This window comes from Mirounga leonina, unplaced genomic scaffold (assembly GCF_011800145.1).
Source record: "Mirounga leonina isolate KUSES-001 unplaced genomic scaffold, KU_Mleo_1.0 Mir_97, whole genome shotgun sequence".
NCBI classification, from domain to species: Eukaryota; Metazoa; Chordata; class Mammalia; order Carnivora; family Phocidae; genus Mirounga; species Mirounga leonina.
Window position 1 is genome coordinate 2,641,837 of NW_023270889.1, and position 24,860 is coordinate 2,666,696.

The 24,860-nt window shown below is 34.6% G+C and overlaps 1 protein-coding gene across 4 annotated transcripts in view; it reads left to right on the top strand.

Annotated features, from left to right (window-relative positions):
- The window catches only part of LOC118006502 (nipped-B-like protein), a 205,924-nt gene extending 185,833 nt beyond the window's left edge, over positions 1-20,091 (top strand). For 2 of the 4 annotated variants that reach the window (XM_034999187.1, XM_034999190.1), the window contains 13 exons: positions 2,200-2,340; positions 2,456-2,549; positions 3,200-3,354; positions 3,870-3,960; positions 5,409-5,582; positions 5,984-6,174; positions 8,567-8,674; positions 9,156-9,356; positions 12,468-12,614; positions 14,569-14,843; positions 16,079-16,253; positions 18,029-18,217; positions 18,779-20,091. In XM_034999187.1, the coding sequence (XP_034855078.1) occupies positions 2,200-2,340; positions 2,456-2,549; positions 3,200-3,354; positions 3,870-3,960; positions 5,409-5,582; positions 5,984-6,174; positions 8,567-8,674; positions 9,156-9,356; positions 12,468-12,614; positions 14,569-14,843; positions 16,079-16,253; positions 18,029-18,217; positions 18,779-19,144 (2,307 nt within the window). In that variant the 3' untranslated portion in view covers positions 19,145-20,091. Of the gene's footprint in view, positions 1-2,199; positions 2,341-2,455; positions 2,550-3,199; positions 3,355-3,869; positions 3,961-5,408; positions 5,583-5,983; positions 6,175-8,566; positions 8,675-9,155; positions 9,357-12,467; positions 12,615-14,568; positions 14,844-16,078; positions 16,254-18,028; positions 18,259-18,778 lie in introns of all 4 variants that reach the window. The other 2 variants (XM_034999189.1, XM_034999188.1) reach the window with 2 other exon arrangements.
- The last annotated feature ends 4,769 nt before the right edge of the window (positions 20,092-24,860 follow it).

Sequence of the window (24,860 nt, forward strand, 5' to 3'; positions counted from 1 at the left end):
AGGGAAGGATGAATGTTGGAAAGTTTTATACACATACACACAAAGTTTTATATAAATAAGGCCATCTCCTATATGCTAGACAGATTTAAATTTTTTTGTTTTCTGTATCCTACCTCCCTCCATCTTTATTCTTCTTCATCTCAGGATGAACAACCTGGAGTATCCTTACATACTATATCCCTGCTTCTGTAATTGTGCACACACACCCATATATAACCGGTTGACCAGTTTTTTAAAATCAAGTTATGTTATATACATATCATATTAATACATACATATATATGTATACATTATCCATCTGATGGATGTCCTATGATTTATTTAACCATTTCCCATTTTGGCAGGTTTTTACATTGTTTCCTATTGATAGACACTACAAACAGTTCCTTAATAAACATTGCTATTCATATACCTTTAAATAGTGGTGCTTTTTTTTTTCTTTGGGATAGATCCTAAGGAATGGACTTGTTAGATTAAGGGAATGTTCTTTTGGTTTTGGTTTTGGGTTTTGGTTTTTTTAATAGATTTTTCCAAATTGCTGGTGGACATGTTTTATAGCCTCTTTGGAAACCAGTATAGGACAGTCTATGTCATTTTTATATTCTTTGCCAGTCAGGTGTAAAGGAATAGTTCATTGTTGCTTCATTTTCCCTTCCCTGATATCCAAGAAGGTTGAGCATCTTTTTTATGATATTAACCAGTTGTACTTAATTCTCTGTGATTTGACTATTTATATCATTTGACCATTTTAAAACCTTTGAATTGTGGAGCTTTTCTTTCCTATTTTGAAAACTCTTTACTCTTAAGTTTTTTAGATATTGAAGCATCTTATGTTATAGTCATTTCAGGTATTTTTCTTAGTATTATATTCTTCTCTTTTCCTTCACGATTTCTGTCTTTCTTTAAATTTTTCTTCTCGATTTTAAGTTATTTCTTGTACTTGACTTTCTAGGCCAGAAATGTTAAGGGTAGTTTCAAAGTAAAATTTTAGCTATGATTCTCAGATGAATTTATCTTAACAAAAACTCTTCATCCCTAGACCACTTTACTCATCCATCTATTGTTTAAAGGAAGTGGGAGTGGGAGAGGGCAGGAAATGACAGGATTTCTGTGTTAGAGTATTCATCTTATGTTTTTATTTAATCCTGTGGGTATGCTGAAAAGATGGATGAATGTAAGGTGGGAATATTTTTATTTAGTGAGAGGTAATCAGCTCAAAGAGTCCAAAATGAGTGTCAGTAACCTGTTGCTAAGACTAAAGAGTAATAACTTGACTAGGTAAAAAATGTTGAATGCCTTACTTCACAAAAATAACTTGTAACTTTGGTTGCCTTAGGACAAGGGAACTGGGTGACTGGAGGATAGTGGGTGGAAAGAAACTTTTTTTTTTGTGAAAGAGACTTTATTGTAAATTCTTTACTAACCTTTTGGGTTTTTGTTTTTTTTTTTTTAATGTTCTACCTGTTTTTTTTTAAACTGCTTTTTAATCAATGTTCTAACCTTTTTTTAAAATTAGAAATTTAATATTTCAGATCTTAAAGAAGTCTTATACTTAGTTCTGGGATTCTGTATTTTCATCTATCAGAAAAAGCATTAACACAAGCCTTTTCAACCTCAGCAGAATTGACATTTAGGGCCAGATTATTCTTTGTTGTCAAGAACTATTCTGAGCATTGTAGGATTCTTGACAGTATTCCTGGCCTCTATCCACTGGATACCAGTAGTACCCCCCCCCCCCCCCAAGTCCTCTAATGTGACAACCAAAAATTTCTCCAGATACTGCCAAATATCCTGTGGGGACAAACTCACCCCCCAATTGAGAACTACTAGGTTAACGTACACCAGTTTGAAAAATACTAATCTTAAAAACAGTATCAATCTTAGTAAAATGCTCAGTTAATATTTAAACACCTTTGTTCAGAATTGGCCTGTGTTACATTTTAGGGGAAAAAAAGAATAACTGTAGTTTTGTGATTAAGTGACCCAAAGGTTACATGGTAAGTTAGCAGAGCTAGAATCCAGGTTCCTGACACTGTCTGATGTTCTTCCTTCCATACCTTAAAAAAACTCTTTTCTAATAGTCTTTTTTTTTTCAACTGAAACTTTACATATGTAATACCTCAGCCCCCAAATACATAAAGATATATATGTTTCTTGTTAGATTTTGATATTCATAAAGCACTGATTTTATCATTGTAGACACAAAATGATTTCATGGTTATCTGCAATGTTGCAAAAATCCTAGAGCTGGTTGTACCACTGATGGAGCATCCAAGTGAAACTTTCCTTGCCACTATTGAAGAAGATCTAATGAAGCTTATCATCAAGTATGGCATGACTGTAAGCATTCATTTTACCATCTCGCATCGATTAGTATAAAATGCTAACTAAATCATATGTTTTTACCTTTGTCTTTAACTTTTGTCTAAACTGTAACATTTTCTGTATCTTTTAGGTAGTGCAACATTGTGTGAGCTGTCTAGGGGCAGTTGTAAATAAAGTGACACAAAATTTTAAATTTGTGTGGGCCTGTTTCAATAGATACTATGGTAAGTTCAATGCCTGGGCTTTAAAATTGTCCTTCTACATCCTGTAGTATATATAGCTCCTTTTTAATAAAAAACACATCTGGGCACCTGGGTGGCTCAGTCATTAAGCATCTGCCTTTGGTTCAAGTCATGATCCCAGGGTCCTGGAATCAAGTCCCGCATCGGGCTCTCTGCTCGGCGGGAAGCCTGCTTCTCCCTTTCCCACTCCCCCTGCTTGTGTTCCCTCTCTCATTGTATCTCTCTCTATCAAATAAATAAATAAAATCTTTAAAAGAAAAAGAAAAACACATCTGATAAAGACAGCATCGAGGGAATTTTAAGAGGTGTGATTGTCCTCTGGTCCATTCTCAGAAGCAGTATTTTCTAGTATCTTTTGTATTTCCTTAAGAATTCAATGTAATTCCTTCAGAAATTTACCTCATATTAAATGTTGGTAAGTTTTTTGCCCACTATGTAAAATAAAATTTAAATATCTTTTTTTTCTTCTATTAATTCTTTTAGGCTATAAGGTATGCCCTCATAATTCTAGATTTGGGTGATACTTAGAACCATTAGTAAAATTTAATTATAACAACTTAGGAGTAATTATTTAAAGATAATAATTCAAGGATAAAAGGTTTCTTGTAAATAAATATTACTTATCTTAATAGGTGCCATTTCAAAATTAAAAAGTCAGCACCAGGAAGACCCAAATAACACCTCACTTCTAACAAACAAACCAGCACTTCTCAGATCCCTTTTCACTGTTGGAGCACTGTGTCGGCATTTTGATTTTGATCTAGAGGATTTTAAAGGCAACAGTAAGGTAAAGATTCTAATATTAATTACTTAGTATGCTATAAAAAATAGGACTGTGTGACCCTGTGAACTGAAAACTACTAATGACCCAGGATGAAAGCAGCATTAGAGTAGAGTAGTCTGGTTTAATGAGAATTCTGAAGCAGTGCAACCCAAAACATGGTCCTCAGATTAGCCTCTGATCTACAAACTGTTTGTTACTGGTTTATAACAAGAAGCTTATACAAGTTCTATCAGCTCTGTAACTGTAGGCACACTGGGTAAGCAGCTGACTTTTTTTTTTTTTAATTTTCTCAATGAAGGAACAGGATGTTAATTTGTATTCTTACACAAACTTCTTTGTCACAGACTTTTATTTTGAATGTCACTGTTCTAAAATCTATGGATTTATAAATTGGTGATTTATAGTAAAGTTCATGTGTGGAAGTTCTCACTGTTTGCTTTTAGGTTTTTTCCTTTATAGTTGAAAACTGATCGAAGTTACTCTTCTTCATACCCTTGAATGTGGTTTTTTCCCCTTAGGTTAATATAAAGGATAAAGTACTTGAACTATTGATGTATTTTACAAAACATTCAGATGAAGAAGTACAAACAAAAGCCATCATTGGTCTAGGTAAGTTAAGTCTAAATTTCTTTATAGTTTTGGTTGTTTGAGAGGTTGAACAAATTTTGCAATAATGTGAGTCTAAACTATTGTTTTATTTAAATATGTTTCTATTCACAGTAGGATTTGGTATATAAAATATAGGACTGGGGGTTAAGACACCTGGGTTCCATTCTTGGCTCAGCCAGTGATTTTCTGGGTGACCTTGTGCAAGTCACGTAACTTCTCTGTTCATCAGAGAAACTTTATTTTGGTAGCATTAACAAGTTTTACAATTTAATATGCATGAGCAATTGTTTATATTAGTCTTTTGAACAAAAGTGAGTAATAAATTTTTAGTTACCCAAACCTCACTAAGTATTTCCTGATTTCTTTAAATAAATTTAAATCTTAGTATCTTACTCCTTCATCCCTTTCAGAAAATTACATATAGCAAATCTACTAAAAATTCAGATATCACTTACTTTAGGGAGTTATAGTGTTACCTTCAAGCCAAAGGTGTACCTTTTAATATTCAGTCTGGACATAAGTTATGTGAAGTGGCAAAACTTACAGTGTTAATTCAGAGAACAAATAGTGCAAATTTTAACTTGAAAAATTAGCACTATGTAGAAAATAGTGCCTCTAGACCAGTTAATAAATGACATCTTGCTTGGGCCATAGCTCTATTATACTGTGTGACCTTGGATTAGTTACCTGATCACTCTATGCTTTGAGTTTAGTTTGTTATTTGACATCAGTAATACTTGATATCATTAAAGATCTTCATCTTACATAAATAAGCATTTTGTATAAATAAACATGAATAGTATTATTTTGCTACTTATTAACTTATGGTTATAAGATTCAGCATTGTGGCTTTATTATAATGCCATAAAAAATAAATGGAAGATATTGTTAGTCAAGTTTATTCTAGAATTATTCTGTTTCATCAACTGGATAAATATATATTATTTTTTAATAATGCCAATGTAGTACCTTCTGCTAGGGATCTAAAAAATGTTTGCAGACTTTACCTCTTAAATCCTGAAAACATCCCTTTGAGGTAGGTGGGTGGTAAATATTATTGTCCCCATTTTACAGATGGAGAATTGAGGCACAGAGAGATTATGTGACTCACCCAAGGTCACACTACAAGTCAGTGGTGGACCAGGAATAGAACCCAAGACACCTGACTCCTAATCCACTCCCCTAGCCACTAGGCCCTGCTCCCTCCTCAAGGTTTCCTCTTGTGTGAAATTCTCCTTTGAAATGCAATTTCTTGTTTTTAATTCATGGGGAAAGAAGTACCTGCTCTTATACTTCTCTGGGTAAGGCCACTAGCATATATATTCTTCCAGTCATTTTAAGTTTTAATTTTTGAAATAAGGAGCTCTTTACATAATTTATCAACATTTTCATTAAGTATTATATATAATTTTAATATGAATATGTCAAATATTTTTTTCTCTCTTTAGGATTTGCCTTTATTCAGCATCCAAGTCTAATGTTTGAGCAAGAGGTAAAAAATCTATATAATAACATTTTATCTGATAAGAACTCTTCAGTAAATTTAAAAATACAAGTGTTAAAAAACCTCCAGACCTACCTACAAGAAGAGGATACAAGGATGCAACAAGCAGATAGAGACTGTAAGTAAAAATTTATTTTTAAATTTCACAGTGTGGCTACAGTTAGGATACTCTCTGTTTTTTAATTCAGACACCTGAATTTCTTTATCTATTATATGAAGAAATTCTGTTAAAGAAGAGTCCTTAAGTCCATAGCTAGGCTTTAGGGTATTTATAAACTCCCTAAAATAGTTTTTAAAATTTAATGTATGTGCAGACATTAACATTTTGCAGGAGGATAGAAATTATAGTTCTCCTCATGTTCTCAAAGGTGCCTCTGACAGAGACATACACACAAGAAAGATGAAGAGCCATTGAGCCAAAGCACTAGCTACAGTTTTTGTGCTTTTGGCTGTGGCCTAATTTGGTGTATTTCATAAAGTTAATATACACATTCTTAATATGTTTACTTCCTTTTATAGGGAAGAAAGTTGCAAAACAGGAAGATCTAAAAGAAATGGGTGATGTATCCTCAGGGATGAGTAGTTCCATCATGCAGCTTTACCTCAAACAGGTGCTCGAAGCATTTTTTCACACCCAATCAAGTGTACGCCACTTTGCCCTGAATGTCATTGCATTGACCCTAAACCAAGGTCTCATTCATCCAGTTCAGGTAAGTATGTTTTACTAAAAGAGCCAAATTTGTTATCATTTGATGACATTGTGATTAGAGAATAGTAGTTCTTTATTCAACTTGTTAAGTTTTTTGTCCTAAACGCTTAAGAATCCCTCTCCTAGGTTGTCATTACTGTAAAATACCCATCTACTCAAAACTTTGTCTCTTGAATAAATTTCCAGTTAATATTGGTAGAATATGAACTTATAATCAATTCTCTAAGTAGGGATGATTTGTTTTAATCCATATTGACTATTCTCCCCTAAGAACCAATAGCCTGTAATGTCAAGAGAGTTAACTGGGGTTATAAGAGTATTGTGTAACTGTTAAGCAGGGTGGGTTTTAGTCCATAGAAAAGTAAATTATATTATCTAAGTTCAGTTCCTTCATCTGTAAATTGGAGGTAACATCAACTACCTAATACCTCAAAACATTGGTATGAGGACTAACTGACATAATAAAGACATATCAGTGTTACTAAGGATTGGCAACTAATGCTGATGTAGTAGTGTATACACCACCCATCTGACATGTTCAGGAGAGTACCATAGGCTACAGAAGGGAATTTATTAAATAACCAAAAGCCTATATCCTTTAAAAAAATTTTTTGGCTATTTGTTATAGCACTTTTCCTAAAATATGCTATAAGTGAATATGCTATGTTCTTCCCTATGTCCTGAAATAAAACATACTAATGAATATTTAGCTGGTTCATGACTCAGGGTCATCATCATCAAGATCACATAATAAAATGTACAATAGTATGTTGAGACTCTTGAATTTTTGAGATACTTAGGACTCTTTGCTGGTATTCTGAATGGCCTTAGTTGGTTATGCTTTTTATTATTATACGTGCTTTTTTAAACTTTTGTTTTAAATTTCACACTTACGAAAATATTGCAAGAGTGTACAGCAAACTCCCCTATATTCTCTGCACCTGTATTCATTCAGTATTTGCTAACATTTTGCTACATTTACTTTATCTCTCTCACCATACACACACTTCTTTCTGAATCATTTGATAGTAATTTTGAGATATCACAATAATTCTTTACCTCTGAACACTTCAGCATATATATATTTTCTAAGAACAAGGACAGTCTCTTACAAAACCATAATGCAGTGATCAGATTCAGGAGATATAACATGGATGCAATCTTACCTAATATACAGTCCATTTTCAGATTTTGCCAGTTGAGCCAGTAATATTCTTTTATTTTTTAAAGGTTTTATTTTGGGCGCCTGGGTGGCTCAGTTGGTTGAGCCTTTGGCTCAGGTCATGATCCTGGAGTCCCGGGATCGAGTCCCGTACTGGGCTCCCTGCTCAGCGGGGAGTCTGCATCTCCCTCTCCCGCTCCCCCCTCTTGTGCCTCTCTCTCTCTCTCTCTCACTCTCTCTCTCAAATAAATAAAATCTTTAAAAAAATAAAATAAAGGTTTTATTTTATTTTTTATGTATTTGAGAGAGAGAATGGAAATCAGGGCAGGAGCAGAGGGGAAGGGAGAAGGAGAGGGAAAGAATCTTAAGCAGATTCATCACTGAGCATGGACCTCATGCAGGGCTCGATCTCATGACCCTCAGATCATGACCTGAGCTGAAACCAAAAGTCGGATGCCTAACCAACTGAGCCACCCAGGTGCCCCAAGCCAGTAATATTCTTTATGGACTTTCTCCCCCGATTCAGGATTTAATCCATGATCGTCCTTTTCAGAAAAGTTAGTGCTGTGCTTTTATTTATTCATTTTTAAGCTGTTTTTTGTTTGTTCTTTTCAGGTCTCACCACTCGTTCAGATTCTTTTAACATAGTATTGGTGTTTCTTGACTTCAGAAATCCAGTGGATATTGCTATTAACAAAATACTAGCTGTCAGACTGTCTGATCATTAAAGCCCTATATAAAATCAGTATTGTGGAAGAATTTATATTTTCCTAGTTTTGAATATGGAAGACAAATTACTTTGTGTTCTATGTTATCTTTACATAGCAAATTCAGTCAAGCTTGAAAAATTACTGGATTATATATTTGTATTATATGTCATAATCTTAAATGGATAATCTTAGTGTAGGAGCTCTTTATGTTTAAAGAACCTTTACTGAAGGTAACAATGAAACAATGAAATTGTTTCAGTTTCACCACATCAATATTTTTGCTGATGCTTCATTGCTTTTTTTTTTTTGCTTTAAGATAATTTAATCTAAGGGAAGATCCGTCATTTTTAAAAGAACACTAAGACATGACATTTATAGGAAGGCCTATAAAGCTAAATATATATATCCCAGGTATACAGTGAGTTTTAACATGTCATGATCATATAGAGCTTTTACTGCTGTGATGTCTTATAAATCTTTTATTTATTTATACTAAAAGAATACCTTTATTTTTATTTTAGTGTGTACCGTATTTAATTGCCATGGGAACAGACCCGGAACCAGCTATGAGGAACAAGGCTGATCAACAGCTTGTGGAAATAGACAAAAAATATGCTGGATTTATTCATGTATGTGTTTTTAAATTGTATAACCTAAATTTAAACGTCTTTCTTTGGTATACCATTTCCTTGATAAATGTCCCGCCCATATTCATATTAGAATAAAATATTTTGCTTAGTATTTACTTCTAAACATGCAACTAAGTTTGTCACCCAAGGTGTTTGTTTAAGATTAACTCTTAAGATTGAGCTAGAGGTGACAGTCCAGCAAGCATGCTGGACTAAAAATAAGGATGCATGGGTTCTAGTCCCTACTGTGTGAGCTTGGCAGTGATGGCTCTTTTGGTTCTTGATATTTTCTTACACAAAACGAGGGGGTTGCAATAGATGATCTCTGATACTCCTTCCAGCATTTGTGTTCTGTGATTTTATTATTTTAAATAAGAAAACCAAACAGTGGAGTTAGCTTCTGACTGTAATGCTCAAAGTGTATTTTTAATTTGACTCTTAACTAATTTCCATGTCAAAATGAGGCTTTTATTGATTTCAGATGAAAGCAGTGGCTGGTATGAAGATGTCTTACCAGGTACAACAGGCAATCAACACATGCCTAAAAGATCCTGTAAGGGGTTTCAGACAAGATGAGTCCTCTAGTGCTTTGTGTTCACACCTTTACTCCATGATCCGTGGAAACCGCCAACACAGACGGGCCTTTCTGATTTCTTTACTCAACCTCTTTGATGACACAGCTGTAAGTATAAAAAAATTATTATTTTAAGAAAATAAATGTTCTATCAGTTTTATGCCTAAAGTAGTCATCATTTTGAAAATATTACCATTTTAGTAAATAATAGTGACTATATTAAATACGTGTTTCTTTACATCTTCTATAGTAATTATAAGGTATATAGTCAAATTTGGAGGGGAAATTTTGCATGAGTATAAATACAGTGAGGGATAAAATGTAATTGTGTCTCCATACTGAGTGTCTTACAAACTTTGATAACAGTTCTTTTAAGCATAATTTTAAATGCCCTATCACTAAACTCTCACTTTGGGGAGGATAGATTATTACTTCAATAAATAAGGTGAAATTTCACTTATTTCTGTCACACTCAAGTATTGTTAGAATAACTGTTGCAGGTTTTTGGCTGCTGAGATCCTTATTTGTTCAGCTTGACTTCCTTAATGAAGAGCCCACTTTTGTGTAATTACAGTTTTGATCCTTTGGGTTATTGCACAAGTTGCATTGGCCAGGTCCATAAGCCAAGAAAATAGAAAGTCCTGTTCTTTAAGCTTACCTCTTAGTGTATTCATTCATTTTCCATAAATATTTATTCAGCACCTGCCATGTGCGGTAATCATTGTGCTAAGAGATGAAGATAAAACAGTAGGTAGGACAGATGTCGTGTCTGCCCACATGGAGCTTTCCAGTGTGTACGGTGTGTGTGTAAAGTTGTGAGAAGAACAAAAGGGGTTTTTTATTTTAATCACCTAAAAGTTGACTTTGTTGTTATCCCAAAACTAGAATTTTCTTCAATAAAACAAAATTTAAATTGCCAGAATGTAGATACTTCACTAGACCTCTTTTTAAGTGCTACATGAAATTCTTTGATATGTGATCTAGCAAATAAATATTACAAGCATATATTTCAGAAATACTTGGAATATAATTTAATCATCATCATCACCACCACCATCATCATATCATCATCAGTATTAAGTTTCCATTGTGTCTAGGGCATCATGCTAGGAGTAGAAATGGTGTGATATAGTAGTCTTGCCCTCACTGATCTTACCTCCATCCAGTTGTGGTGACAGGACACAATATAAAGGAAGTAAAATATAGTTAAGGTTAGCATATTCTGCAAGCCAGGTGGTTTGTACTGTAGATACTGCTCTAGTCCTTACCTCGTCTCCTGAGCTTTGTTCCTGTGTGGTTTCATTGCCCTTCTGTCTGTCCTTAGCTCAGTGTTCTGTCACCCCAGCATGCACAATGCTAAGCTGGTAATTCAGCTATCATAATGGAATGCTGTCTCCTGGCTATTTCCAACAAAGGATGTCAGAGGAGGAACGAATCACTGAAGGCCTGGGAGATTAGATAAGATTAGATGAAATAGATCTACTGCTTAAGCCAGGGGTAAAAACATAATAAAGGTACAAAGATAAGAATGTGTGGGAAATAACGAATAGATCGTTAGACTGGAGCAGAAAGGTCATAATGAGGCATGGTTTATGGAGGATCTTGTAGACCGTGAGAAACCAAAAAAAGCATTTGAATAAAGTGATGCAGACAGGTGCCAAAGAGCATTTTAGGAACATGGATTTTTTAGCATTGTGTTCACACTGGAGGTAACAAGGTATTGATCTATTATGATGACAGTAGGAAAAGGAAAGAAGTGTTGTGAAGAAGTAATAAATGAGGCTGTGTGAGAATCGTCAAAGGATAACTGGAATACTTTTGTCCTGAGCACCTGAGAAAATAATAGGATTGTTGAAAAGGAGTTGAGAAGGACATAGAAAGAGGAATAGTCAAAGAGGTAGGAAGAGAAAACTAAGGAAGAAGAAAATTTCAAGAAGGAAAGGGTGGAGAATAAGATATTTAAAAAAAAAAGAAATGGGGCGAGATTAGATGGCGGCCCTCAAGCAGTGAGGGACACAAGCTTGATTGTGATTGAAGAGTGGTGAGGAAGACATGGGAGGAGCAGCTCTAGAGTATTCTTTTAAGAAATTTGATTTTTGAAAGGAAAGAGCAATATAGGACTTTTTTATGACCAAAGTTGAAGAATTTCAGAGTTTTAAAAAGGTTTATTCAGAGTAGTCCTGAACGTTTTCAGTTTTAGGAGAAAAAAAATATATATATATATAAATTAGTGTTAAAACTAATAGACAAGGTGGAGTTCTGTGTCTGCATTTCCCCAACTTTAACACGTAAGTGTTGATACATATTTAAAAATAAAAAATAGAGTAGTAGCAAGTTTATTGCATCTGTCCTATGGGATTTTGTTGTTGCTGATGCCGCTGTTAGGTTTTGCATTGTTTGCATGGCAGGAGAGGGGTAGGTGAGATGGCAGGAGGGGGAGTGTGTTTGATTGCTATATTTTCTCTTTCCTTTTTTTTTTTTTCCCCTAAGCTGTGTTTTAAAGGAATTTAAATATTAATGTGCCTTTATGTTTATATTCATTCTGTATGATCATGAAATACTGAAAGCCTCTGCTACTTCTTTTTATAGCAACTAGTAGTAACCATAACTTTTGCCTTAAATTTTGCCTTTGTGAGACTATGGTATGGCCCTATCAGAATGACTGATACTCTGAGTTATGAATATGTAGGAAACGGACAAATGTTTTTTGAATACATGAACTTTGATTTTTTTTAACCCACATGTTAGTACTATGATTACCGCTTATTTTTGAGGGCAGAATAGTAACTGTGTGTAACTGATCTCCATATGGGTTAAACTCTTAGAAGCACAATGACAAATCATTATGAATTCATATGTATACTTTCTGATGTGGTATGGATTTATCATAAAGATTCCATATACTCTATAAGAAAACTTCAGGGAATCCCACTTGGGTGCACTGAAAAATTTCACCTCTTCCCTTCCTGAGGTCCATGGTATAAGTCATTATGAAATCTCTTAAAATGGGTATAAGATTATTTTATAAAATCCATTTCTGTTCCCCTTCATCCCTTTTTCTTACCTCCCTCCCCTGCTCTCTCCCTCCCTCCTCTACCCTTCTCTTTCTGAAACATTAACTGAGGTGAAAGTGCCCTCTAATATTTTTTCTAAAAAGGCTTTTTGGATGGATTTCTAGATTATCCACTAAACATATGTACCTTTTTTTAAAATTTACAGAAAACAGAAGTGAATATGCTCTTGTATATAGCAGACAATCTAGCCTGTTTTCCATACCAGACACAGGAAGAGCCGTTGTTTATAATGCATCATATAGACATTACACTCTCAGTTTCTGGTAGTAACCTACTGCAGTCATTCAAGGAGGTAAGTTACACACATTACTATTCTTAATGCATCTGTCAGAGTGCAGGCATGCTCTTCTCACTGTTTTGTTTCCATTGTTCTTTTTTTTTTTTTTTCTTTTCACAGGTAAAGTCTTTCTAAATGAATTTGTTAAAATCTGGGCAGTGTTTGAATTGGGGAGAAGTGGGTTGCCATTTCATTTCTATTAAGAAAGACCTAAAACCATTCCATTCCAGATCATTTAAGTGGAAATATATACACACATATATATATTTATATATGGATTGTTCTTTTGATAAGCCATCCCACTTCTTTTTTTCTCTTTAAGCACTGATCTTAAGTGTTTGGTGTCCATTCATATATTCATTTAAACCCCATTTTAAAGCATCTTGCTATTCTATAAATCTGGTAATACTGTAGATCACAATAGTATACTTGAAGAGATATAAATAGCTTACTTATAAGGAAAAACAAAGGGGTGCCTGGGGGGCTTAGTCGTTAAGTGTCTGCCTTCGGCTCAGGCCATGGTCCCAGGGTCCTGGGATTGAGCCCCGCATCGGGCTCCTTGCTCTGCGGGAAGCCTGCTCTCCCTCTCCTGCTCCCCCTGCTTGTGTTCCTCCTCTCGCTGTATCTCTCTCTGTCAAATAAATAAAATCTTAAAAAATAAAAAATAAGGAAAAACAAAAGGTATAATACTATTGATTTCCTTATCCCTGAGCACCAGCATCATAATGGAACTGGCATATTGTGTGCCCAAAATCTTTACCGAGTTTATTATAAACCTTATGTCTTTTCTCTTAACGGTTTTTAGGAGGAAGTGTAATTGGTTTCATTTGTAATAGCACCTGGTATAGCACTTGAACACCTAGTAGGCACTCAGTAAATTATTTAAAAATTAATTGGAATAATTTTATGTGCCTGATGATACAGGTAGATCTCATTTTACAAAATTGTTGTGCTCAGAACTCCCCCTGATCACACTAGTAAATCAGGGAGATTATTATAACACCTAAAGGTTGGAATTATAGAGGCAACTAAACCCTTGTTGCTTGAAATGTGCACCACGACCCAGCAGCACTGGCCTCACTTGAGATCTTGTTAGAACTACAGAACCCTAGGTCCCACCCTAGACCTGCTGAAATAGTCTCTATTTTTTTAACAGAATCCCTAGGTGCCCCTTAAAGTTTTTGAGAAGTTAATAATTTCCCAGAAACTTGAGTCATCATGTTATCTTATTTTACTTCACTTACTGTTGTGGATATATTTGTAAATGTTTCTCCAGTTTTATTTCTTCTTTAACAGTAATAATTGCTTTGTAATCTGGTCTTTTCCCTCTTTTAAATCCAGCTGACTTCCTTTTTAAGAGCTAACAGTTTCATAAAGTATCAAGAAAAAAAAAAAACCCACAGAATTTAACTATTCAAGAAAAGTTGCATATTCTCTTGTTGAAAAGTTCTTAAAAGGGAGAGTTTGATAGAAGTTGCTGTGTTCAAGCCTATTCTCTTCAGTTAAATTATATTTAGCACTGGTTTTTTCTTTTTTTAAATAATCTCTGTGCCCATTGTGGGACTCAAACTCATGACCCTGAGATCAAGAGTCACATGCTCTACTGACTGAGCCATCCAGGTGCTTAAATTAAGCGCCCTTACTTAAATTATAATTACTGTCAAAATTTTCTCTGTAGTGATTTACCTAGGTACCAAATTGATACTTTCATAACTAATTTATCTTTCATTTCTATCCGATAACAAAACTGTTTCCTTTTGATATTTGAGAAGGGCTTTTGGGGAGGGGGCATCAGAGCAATGGATTACATATGATTTTGTTTAGTCTTGGAACCTAATTGTTTATGGAAAGTCAGAAGGTTTCAATATATAAAATATTAATTTAGAGATGCTTTTTGAAGCTTGTAAATAGAGCATAATTATTTATTAGTGGTATTTTGTTACTATTTTTCCTTTTTTTCCCCCCCCAGTCAATGGTAAAAGACAAAAGGAAAGAGAGAAAATCATCACCTAGTAAGGAAAATGAGTCAAGTGAGAGTGAAGAAGAAGTTTCCAGGCCTCGGAAGTCACGAAAACGTGTAGATTCAGATTCAGACTCAGATTCAGAAGATGATATAAATTCAGTGATGAAATGTTTGCCAGAGAATTCAGCTCCTTTAATTGAATTTGCAAATGTCTCCCAGGGTATTTTATTGCTTCTGATGTTAAAACAGCATTTGAAGAATCTCTGTGGATTTTCTGATAGGTAAGGTTACATAAGCAGTGAGAGAAAAAACTTTACCCTGTTCAAATTATAAAGAAATATGAAACCCAGTTTTGATTGCATGTTTACTTTCATATTAAAAATGTCCCTTTTAAAGAAGGAGTTTGTTCCTTTTTGCTGCTATATAGTATTTTGTTGTGTAACATACCACAATTTGTTTGCTGTTTTTTATTTGAGAGGAAAAACATTCCCTAGTTGCATTATAAGTGAAAGGACTTAACTTTGTTGATTTCCTTAAATAGATCTTATTAGAGAATTAGGCTAATCTTAAAATAGATTGCAATTTTAAGTTTTTAAAGAGCTGTGAATAAAGAATAGATTCAGACCAACTAGGCTGAGCTCCAATAAAACCCAAATGGTCTTTACTGTGCTCTATAAAATAGGAAAGTGCTGATTGTTATGAATACCCTATAATTTTACCCATGACTGGTCACTATAGGTATCTTTTTTCTGCCTGTACCCATGAAACTTTGGTCATTTTTCATATTCATGAAAACCTTACAGTAGGAATCACAAAGTCAAATGTTCTTAGGGGACAGATCATGAAACAGAATAAAGTAGATTTGGTAGAAATTCACTGGCAAACTGGAAAGAGAATGTTTTATTTAAAGGTCTCAAGTATTACTCAGACGTTCATCAGTTTGTCACCATGGAAGAGGGTGAGCATGATGTGGCCAGGAGCTTCCACTTTTTCAAGAGAAGCTAGATAATCCAGGTTTTTATGAGAAATATCTTGATGTTAAATGTTGGCAACTAGTTCAAAACAATGTAAAACCCTGTAAGGTCTTGGAGTGGTGCTAGGGAGTTGAGAAGATTTTAAAGCCAGAGTTGTTAATAATATGAAACAGGTTTGTAAACATTCTGGCTGCTGTGTAGACGATGAACAGTTGGAGGGCAGTAACGTGGAGGTAAAGCAGTATTTATTTTGAAACTGTTCTGCAGTCATAAACATGGTATTCAAAAAAGACATGAGAAATTACTTGCATTTAAATAATGCCTCTATTCAAGACAAATACTGATGGAAACAAGAGGATATTCTTTTTATTCTTTTCCTTTATATCTTTACTTCCCTTTTTAATTATTTTTGTGTAGAAGTTCACTGGTTGAAATCTGTGTGACAAAAATTTTAATTATTAGTAAATGACGTTAACTACAATCACTTAAATATAAATGCCTGAAAAAATTTTAAAGTTCATGACTTTGTTTTCCCAAAACAGTAAAATTCAGAAATACTCTCCATCTGAATCTGCGAAAGTATATGATAAAGCGATAAACCGAAAAACAGGAGTTCATTTTCATCCCAAACAAACACTGGACTTCCTGCGGAGTGATATGGCTAATTCCAAAATCACTGAAGATGTGAAGAGGAGTATAGTAAAACAGTATCTAGATGTGAGTAGTAAAACCAAAATACATTTCCTTCTAATAATACTTTTTTGAAAAGTAAATTCTTTGGGGGGAGATGGCTCTCTCCCTTACATGGAAGCTTCATGAACTATCAGGATTATTTTTCTCTGTGTGGTTTTAATGAGTTACTTGAAGCTTGCCTTTCCCATTTCACCCCCTTGCATCATATTTTGTCTTAGAAAATGCCAGCCCACCACTCATGTTATTTTAGTGAGAATGAGCGTTTGTAGGCAAGTTTCAGGGAAAAGCCATGCCCACATAGTATTTCTTTTTTAATTCAGTAGATTACACGGTTTATAGTTCATAAAAGCAAAAATCAGGAAAAGTCATCCTCCTGCCCTCCTCAGCCATTCTGTTGCTCTCCTTCCTGGCAACCAGTATCACTGCTTTTTCATGGGTTCTTACAGAAGTGTATACAGGTTTATATACTTGTATATATCTTACATATATACTCAGTTAACAAGTATGTGAGAGTGTGTATGTATAAAATGAGCTTTTTAAATGTCTTTAAGAATAGGCAAATTTCATAGAGACAGAAAATGGAATAGAGGTTACCAGGAGCTGGGGGGGGGGGGGAAGGAATGGGGGAGCTGTTGTTTTAATAGATACAGAATGAGTTTCTGTTTGAGATGATAAAGCTTTGGAAATGATGATGATGATTACACAACACTGTGAATATACTTAATTGCAGTGAATTGAACACTTTAAAATCATTAGAATGGTAAGTTTTATGTATATTTTACCACAGGAAAGTTTTATGTTTGAAAACATGGAGGGGTGGGGTTTGAGATTGTCCCTAAAAATAAAAATAATTTTTTATTTTAAATCTACTTAAAGCAACTAGCTGAACATAACTAATAATATTTTTGACCAAGAATGAAACCTACACAGGGGCACCTGGGTGGCTCGGTCAGTTAAGTGTCCGACTCTCGGTTACCACTCAGGTCATGATCTCCCTATCAGGAGATAGAGCCCCACTTTGGCATTCTGCTCCCTGCTCAGCAGGGAATCTGCTTCCCCTCTTCCCTCTTTTCCCTCTCCCCCATCCCCTGCTCACGCACTCTCTTTCCCTCCTCCCTCACTCTCTCCCTTGCTCTCTAAAAATAATTTTTTTTAAATAATGAAACCTATACATGTTTTTCATATTATTCATTGACTGCAAACCTTATACTCTAAAGCTGAAAATTATTTTAGTTCTCTTTTTAAATTCTTTAACATCCTTTTCTTCCTCTTGTATCTTCCTTTACCCCCTTGGCAGAGGGCAAAGGGGATAGAGAACTTGAAAGATGCCTATCAGTAATTAATTATTAATCATCTGGTTACTTGATGACTTGGACCAGGGTCAGCAAACTCCATCTTATGGGCCAAGTCTGGCCCCTGCTGCCTGTTTATTTTTTATTTTTTTTTATTCTTTTCCCCACTGCCAATTTAAATAAAGTTTTATTGAAACAGCCATGCCAGTTTATTTATGTATTGTCTCTAGCTGCTTTCACACTACTATGGTAGAGTTATGTAGTTATGACAGAGACCATATGGCCTGCAAAGCCAAAAATACTTACTATCTTGCTCTTTATAGAAAAGATTTGCCAGGCCCTGTCTTGGACAATAGCAAAAATCTGTTTAGCTTCTAAACTAGTACCCACACGCAACTGCTGCCTAGAAGACATTTAGGAAAAAAATTAAACAGGAGACATTTAGGGATTTAACAGGCTTCTTTAAGATTATTTACTTAACTCTAAATTCATATCTAATTTTTGCAGTTCAAACTTCTCATGGAACATCTGGACCCTGATGAAGAGGAGGAAGAAGGGGAGGTGTCAGCCAGTACAAATGCTCGGAACAAAGCAATTACCTCGCTGCTTGGAGGAGGCAGCCCTAAAAATAATGCAGCAGCAGAGACAGAAGATGATGAAAGTGATGGGGAGGATAGAGGAGGAGGCACTTCAGGGGTGAGGCGGAGGAGGAGTCAACGTATTTCGCAGCGTATTACGTAAAATGATTTTTATGTGCTTATATATGTCAGTCTCTTAAATGTACACCAAGTAATGTAATACTTATGAGAGAAAACATTTTGTAGATAGAGATTCTCTACTTAACCATTTATACATCCTTTTGTAGAAAGTTTAACATAAAAGACAATAAAAAAAAAAACAGAAATGAGACTTATCCAGCATAAAGGGTTATTAATTTTTCTTTGGATTGTATTAATGTGTGTTACCCTTTTTTATTGTTGCTAAGTTTTATGTAGCTTTATGGTTCATATGTATATATAATTTTATATATCAATAAGAGTGAAGACACGGGTACAAATTAAGAGTTACATGGTTTTACAAGTATATGTTAACCCCTTGGCGCTGGCGGTCACGGTGCGTCTCATTGCCGGCAATGGAAGTGTGCTGGGAAATCCCAACTCCCGGCGTCAAGGGATTAAAAGCAATAAAAACAAAAATTTCACTAAAATTCTTTTGTGTAACACTTCGTCTTTTTTCCCCCCCCCTCCAATGTTTTAGTCATTGAGAAGGTCAAAACGAAATTCAGACTCTACGGAGTTGGCAGCACAGATGAATGAAAGTGTTGACGTCATGGATGTCATCGCTATTTGCTGTCCAAAGTACAAAGATCGACCACAAATTGCAAGAGTAGTACAGAAAACCAGCAATGGCTTCAGTGTTCAGTGGATGGCAGGCTCCTACAGTGGCTCCTGGACTGAGGCTAAGCGCCGTGATGGCCGCAAACTGGTGCCTTGGGTAGACACTATTAAAGAGTCAGACATTATTTACAAAAAAATTGCTCTAACGAGTGCTAATAAGCTGACTAATAAAGTTGTTCAGACTTTACGATCCCTGTATGCCGCCAAGGATGGGACTTCCAGCTAATGAATTTGTACATGCAGCCAAATTTACAGGAATTTTTTTAAAAGGCAGAAAAACTTGAAATATCAACATTCTGGCAAAAAAAACAAAAAAAAAAAATCAGTTTTATGAAGAGTAAGAATGGAACCTGGGATGCAGGAACGAGAGAAGGAAATGTTGGGCAAACATTTTTGTGGGAGCTCCCTTCGCTGTTGTGCAGCAGAAACAGATTCTCAGTTCATTTCTACTCCCACTGTATTATAGTTTAACAAAAATTGTTTATATCTTGGAAAAAAAAACTTTCTGTTTAAAAAATAAACAAGTGAATGTTGGAAATTAGTCTGTTAATGTTCTTAATAAAGTGTTCTTGGAGTTTAACCTAGCAGCGGATGGCTTTCTTTAGCTTAGCCCAGTTTCCAGGGAAGCATTGTTTTTTCCAGGCTGTAAAATGGCAGAATCTCCTGGATATATAATTTATTCTGTTGAAAAAAAAAAAAAAAAAAAGCATGCAGTATCTATGACCTATCTGCAGAAGGAGTTTTTGTAAATGTAGATTTTGATGTATTAGGTCACCCTGAAAACAATACAAGAAAAGGGATCCCCAGGCAATCTGGTGGAGCGAATACTGCAATAAATTTTTTTACTTCTCTTTGTTACTTGTCTGTTTCCATTTGAATTTCTTATTGTAAAGATCTGTTTAAATCCATTTATATTATTTTGCAGTCTTTTATGTAAAATTTATTATATCACTGGTTTTCAAAGCAAAACATAAAATATTGTTTATACAGTTTGTATAGGCTGACTTCTGAGTAATTGGTATCTATTATTTTCATTCCCATAAGAGGGTGTAAACAATTAACTCCAGGGTTTTATTGTATCCTGCAATATTTAGTATTAACTATATATGATTTAGCACTGTGCCAAACACATTTTCAAGAGTACATTTTGATATAAAAAGAAACTATAGTTTATTCCTTGTATGCTTCAATTTCTTTCTAGTGATGTTACAATGGTAATATTTATTTTTAAACCTCGGGAAAAGCTGACATTCATGCTATTTTGGGAAACTAGCATTTCTCTTAGTTAAAATTATGCCATGTGTTATTTTAGAGATAGTTGAGTATGACACTTCGTAATTACATTACATTTTTCACAAGTTATTTTTTAATGCGGAAAAAGGAGTAATTTTACTAGTTGAGATGTTTATTCATTTTCTATTCTAAACATTTTATACCTCTTTGGGGAGCGGTTATTTGTTACTACAAATGGGGAGAGTTGGGTATTTAATCATTTGATCTGCATAGTTGATGCTCAGAAATAGTAATGCCTAAAATTACAGGGGAGAAGGTCTGTTTCAAATTTAAGTCTTTAAACAATGTGTACTTATTTTTAAGGTCGTTTTTAAAAGTTGACCTCTTTAGAATGTTAAGTTTTATGAAATTGGCCAATAAATGAAAATACTCAATTTGTGAGGAAGAGTGACATTGCCACAAAATACCTTTTTGTGAACACCTATTAAACCACAATGAAAATAACTTTTCAGGATCTATTTCCTATGTGGAATTCTTTCAGAACATTTTCTTGAAGGAAATGTTTTCCAGCTCTTCTTCTTCCTCTGCTTAGTTGCCTGTTTCCACTTCCTTTTTACTGTGAACTCTGTAGAACAAAACTAGATTGGGTTTCCCCCCCTTGGAGTATGTTTAGTCAGCAAAGGACTTGAGGTAGCTTATGAAAACAACGGTGATTTATCAAAAAGAGTAAAATAATAATTAGAAAAAAATATAAGAATATAAAGTGTAGCCTGTAGAATACTAAAGAATAAAGATGTAGTTTAAAAAAAAAAAAACAATTTTGAATGCTCTGAGCCTGACATCAATCATGCGTGCTATTATTTAGGAAAACTCTGCTAATTAAATATGTTATCCCCATTTTGTAGATAAGGAAAACTGAGTCAGCTATTTCCTTATATATATATAATAGGGATTTAAATTTGAAGTTGAAATAATTGTCTCACTATTCTAAGCTTAATTGAACATCAAGCATTAAAGGAAATGATCCTTACTGAAAGTAAACCAGTTCCTAAAGGATACTTAGTGTGTATGTATATATTTGGGGATCCTATTTAGATTGTGCTTTAGGGGGTAGGTACACAGTAGTTAAGGCTTCCATTGCCTCATGAATTGCTGTGTTTAGGAATTTCCCATATATTCTAAGCTCCGGTATTTTAGCTATTAATATAAACCAAGTGTTGGTATAACTTACAAGCCTTAACCCTTAAAATATACAAACCAAAGTTTTCAAAAAGTAGATTTCTCAGATATGAATTTTTTTAGGCCTTAACAGCAAAATAAGTTAAGGCCTTGACAGTCCAATCTACAAAACCAAACTTTCCAAATACGTTAAGGACTTGCAAAGTTTAATCTTTATAGTTTGTTGATACTGTAATATGCCAAATCATATTTTATTGACTTGTATTGAAAAGAAGAGATGTTATATTTGATTTAAAAAAAATGCCAAGTACCTCTTCACTTTAATATATTAAAATTTTTTATTTATTTAAATCATTTTTTACTATTTTGACAAAGAATGGGTAATTTTAAAAAATCCATACCAAGATACATATGCAGAAAACAATTCCGTAATCTCTAGTAGAAGAAATTCTGAACTTTTAAAAAATAATAATATGTAGCTTACTTTGTTGATCTGTTGAATATTTGAATTGTTAGCAGGTAACTGAAGCACACAGGCAATTATTGACGACTGTAGTCTGTCCATGAAGACAGGTAAGTGCAGCTTTTCTGTCCAATGGAGACTTCATGAGCGGTGAGCAAAGTTGTCATACAGTCATTTAGAAAGTGAGCTTGACCAGGAGGGTGTATGGTTTTCTCCCTGCACTCACCACTTCTGGTTGCACAAAGAGCTTATCTTGGTCACTAGTGCAGCACCCAGGTGGCCTGCATCTCCAAAATACTGATACGAACTAGAATTTAGGTTACTGCTGCAAATATAAAACCCATCAGGTCATTCATTTGAAATGATCATGTAATTTCAAACACTTGATAGTAGATTTTGCTCTACAAAAATCCCACTTGTTTGAACCTTTTGCTGTTTGCCTTGCTCATTTTAAAACTCTTAAGTTTGTTTAACCCCTTGGCTAATTTTTGTCATAGGAAGCATATTATTCATTACACAGGTTGGTGTAATTGTTTTTATTTGAAGATTTTCCTAAATGCACTCCTCATCCTTTTGGTCCTAAGAAACAGTTGAATATAAATTTGGTATGACAGGTCACTGACCAACAAATTCCAGTTTGCATAGTTTATTGACCAAGTGGTCATAAAATCCCTGTGTGTTTGTGTGATAATTGAGTGAATACCACCGACCCACGCTTTTGTGAGACTCCACTTGTGTATGGCATCGTCATTAACAATGTTGTAATATGCACACCATTTTTTTTCTCATCAGGATTTTTTTTAGTGATTTTAATTTTTTGTTAGAGAATCACCACATACCCATCACTCAGTTTCAGTCTTTCTGAATTCTGACCAAGCTTTATTATCAGCTATACTTCATACACTCTCCTCCTTCGTATTTTTCTGAAACTTCCCAGATGTCATTTCATCTATAAATACATCATCTTTAAATATTAATTCTCCTTGACAACAAACATCCAGTAAGTCTTCAAATTTTCAATCTTCTCAAAATATCTTTCTTAGTTTTAGGTCTTCATCTATAGATTTCTTCATCTGACTTTTATTCTTTACAATTTTTTTAAGAAGAAACTGAGTCATTTGTCCTTGGGTTCTTAAAGAAATAGTTAATTCTAAATAGAGGAACAACAACTTTCTGGTTTGTAATCCTTTTTCTTATCTGAATTTATCATGGGTTTGAGAGACATTGTGTCTTCCAAACTCAAATGTATTGATTCTTAAGCCTGCATAACTCCAACAGGGGTGCCATAACAGAGAATGAAGTAAGGAGTAGGTCCAGTTTTAAGAAAGATGGTGATAAGCCTTTAATCCTTTGAATTTTAGTTGGCAAATGCCAAGCAGGCAATTAGAGATGAACTAAAGGAAACAGAAGCATTAACAGAAGATGCCCTATGATTCAAGTTCCCCGTGTTAGTCAGAAATACTGCGATCTACTGCTTGAAATAAGTGAACGATAGGTTGTGATTATTTTATTATATAGTTTATAGGCATTGCAGTTTTTGCTGAATGTAATTTTGGGTCTATGTATTTGTGGCTTTTTTCGGTCCTTAATCTCAGTCATTTAGAACCTTAGAAATTAAAAGTTACTTTTGCTACCTTGTCATCTAGTTCTGTCTTCACCCTTTTTTTCTGCAATAAATGGCAGTAAGTTTGTCTTCATAACTTGCCTAAAATTGTAATTTAGGCCTAACCTTGCTAGAGTTACAGCATAAAACAGAGAACAGGAAAAAGTAATTATAATGTGAGTTTGTCATAAAACCAGTTAAACCGATAATAGATACCCACATTCCATAATTTTAAAAAACAGAATCATACAATATGAGGGATCTGAGAGACCATTTAATCCAGATGTTCTTAACCACTTTGGAATTCATGAGCCTCTTTAAGTATCTAATGAAAGCCATGAAATCTCTACTTAGAAAGCTGAACAGAATTGTGCATACAGTTTCAAGGGATTCGTGGTCACTCCCACCCCAGTGACATGTATGATCTGCCTTGGAAATCCATGAACTATATGTTAAGAGAAATTGAGGCTCAAACAGGTGAACTACATTGACAAGCTACCGTTGACCCTTGAACAATACAGGGTTTGAACTGTGCGGGTCCCTTAATATGCAGATACTTAACTGTATTGTCCTTAAGATTTTCTTAATATTTTTCTCTCTAGCTTCATTGTAAGAATACAGTATATAATACATATAACAAGAAATGTGCTAATTGACCATTAATGTTACCAGTAATAGGTTTCTTGTCAACTGTAGGCTATTAGTAGCTAAGTTTTTGAGTCAAAAGTTGCACACAACTGTGTGTGGGGGCCGGGGGCGGGGGGTCAGTGTCCCGAACGCTGCATTGTGCAAGGGGTCACCTGTATATACCTACTTAGTACCAAGAGCCAAGAGCAATCCTTGGGGTTCTTACGTCCCAGATGAGTTGTTCTGACAAGGAAGATTCCTCTGGAAAGCCCTTATTCAGTCACCTGTAAGAACTGAATGTAGACAACTTAATGACTAAATGTGGATTTTTTATTTATACCTTTTCAAAAGATCCTCTTTAAAGTCTCAGATTTTGAGATGCCTACCATCCTATTAGATAAATGGAGAAGGTAAAATGTGACATTCTCTATGTGTTTTGTTTTTATTTTAGTTATCTGTACTACCTGGGCTGATGTAGAAGACTAAAACTTGGATTGGCAAAAAGAGTATTAACTTTGAATTCAGAACACAGTCTGAAGCCATGTGTTACTGAAATAAGTGTCATATGAAGTTTGGTAAATGAAATCACTTAGCATGTTATGTGGGAGCTTATTTAAAGAAATCCATAATTGGGGCATTTGGCTGGCTCAGAAGTTAGAGCATGTGACTCGATCTCAGGGTCATGAGTTTGAGCCTCATGTTGAACGAAGATTGCTTTTTAAAAAATCTGTAATTATCTTTTGTGCATATTTGGATCATCAAAATGTTTGATGTAGCAGGGACATAGGGGATGGAATTCTGAAAGTGTAGATTTTAATGTGTAGGCATTGGAAAGCA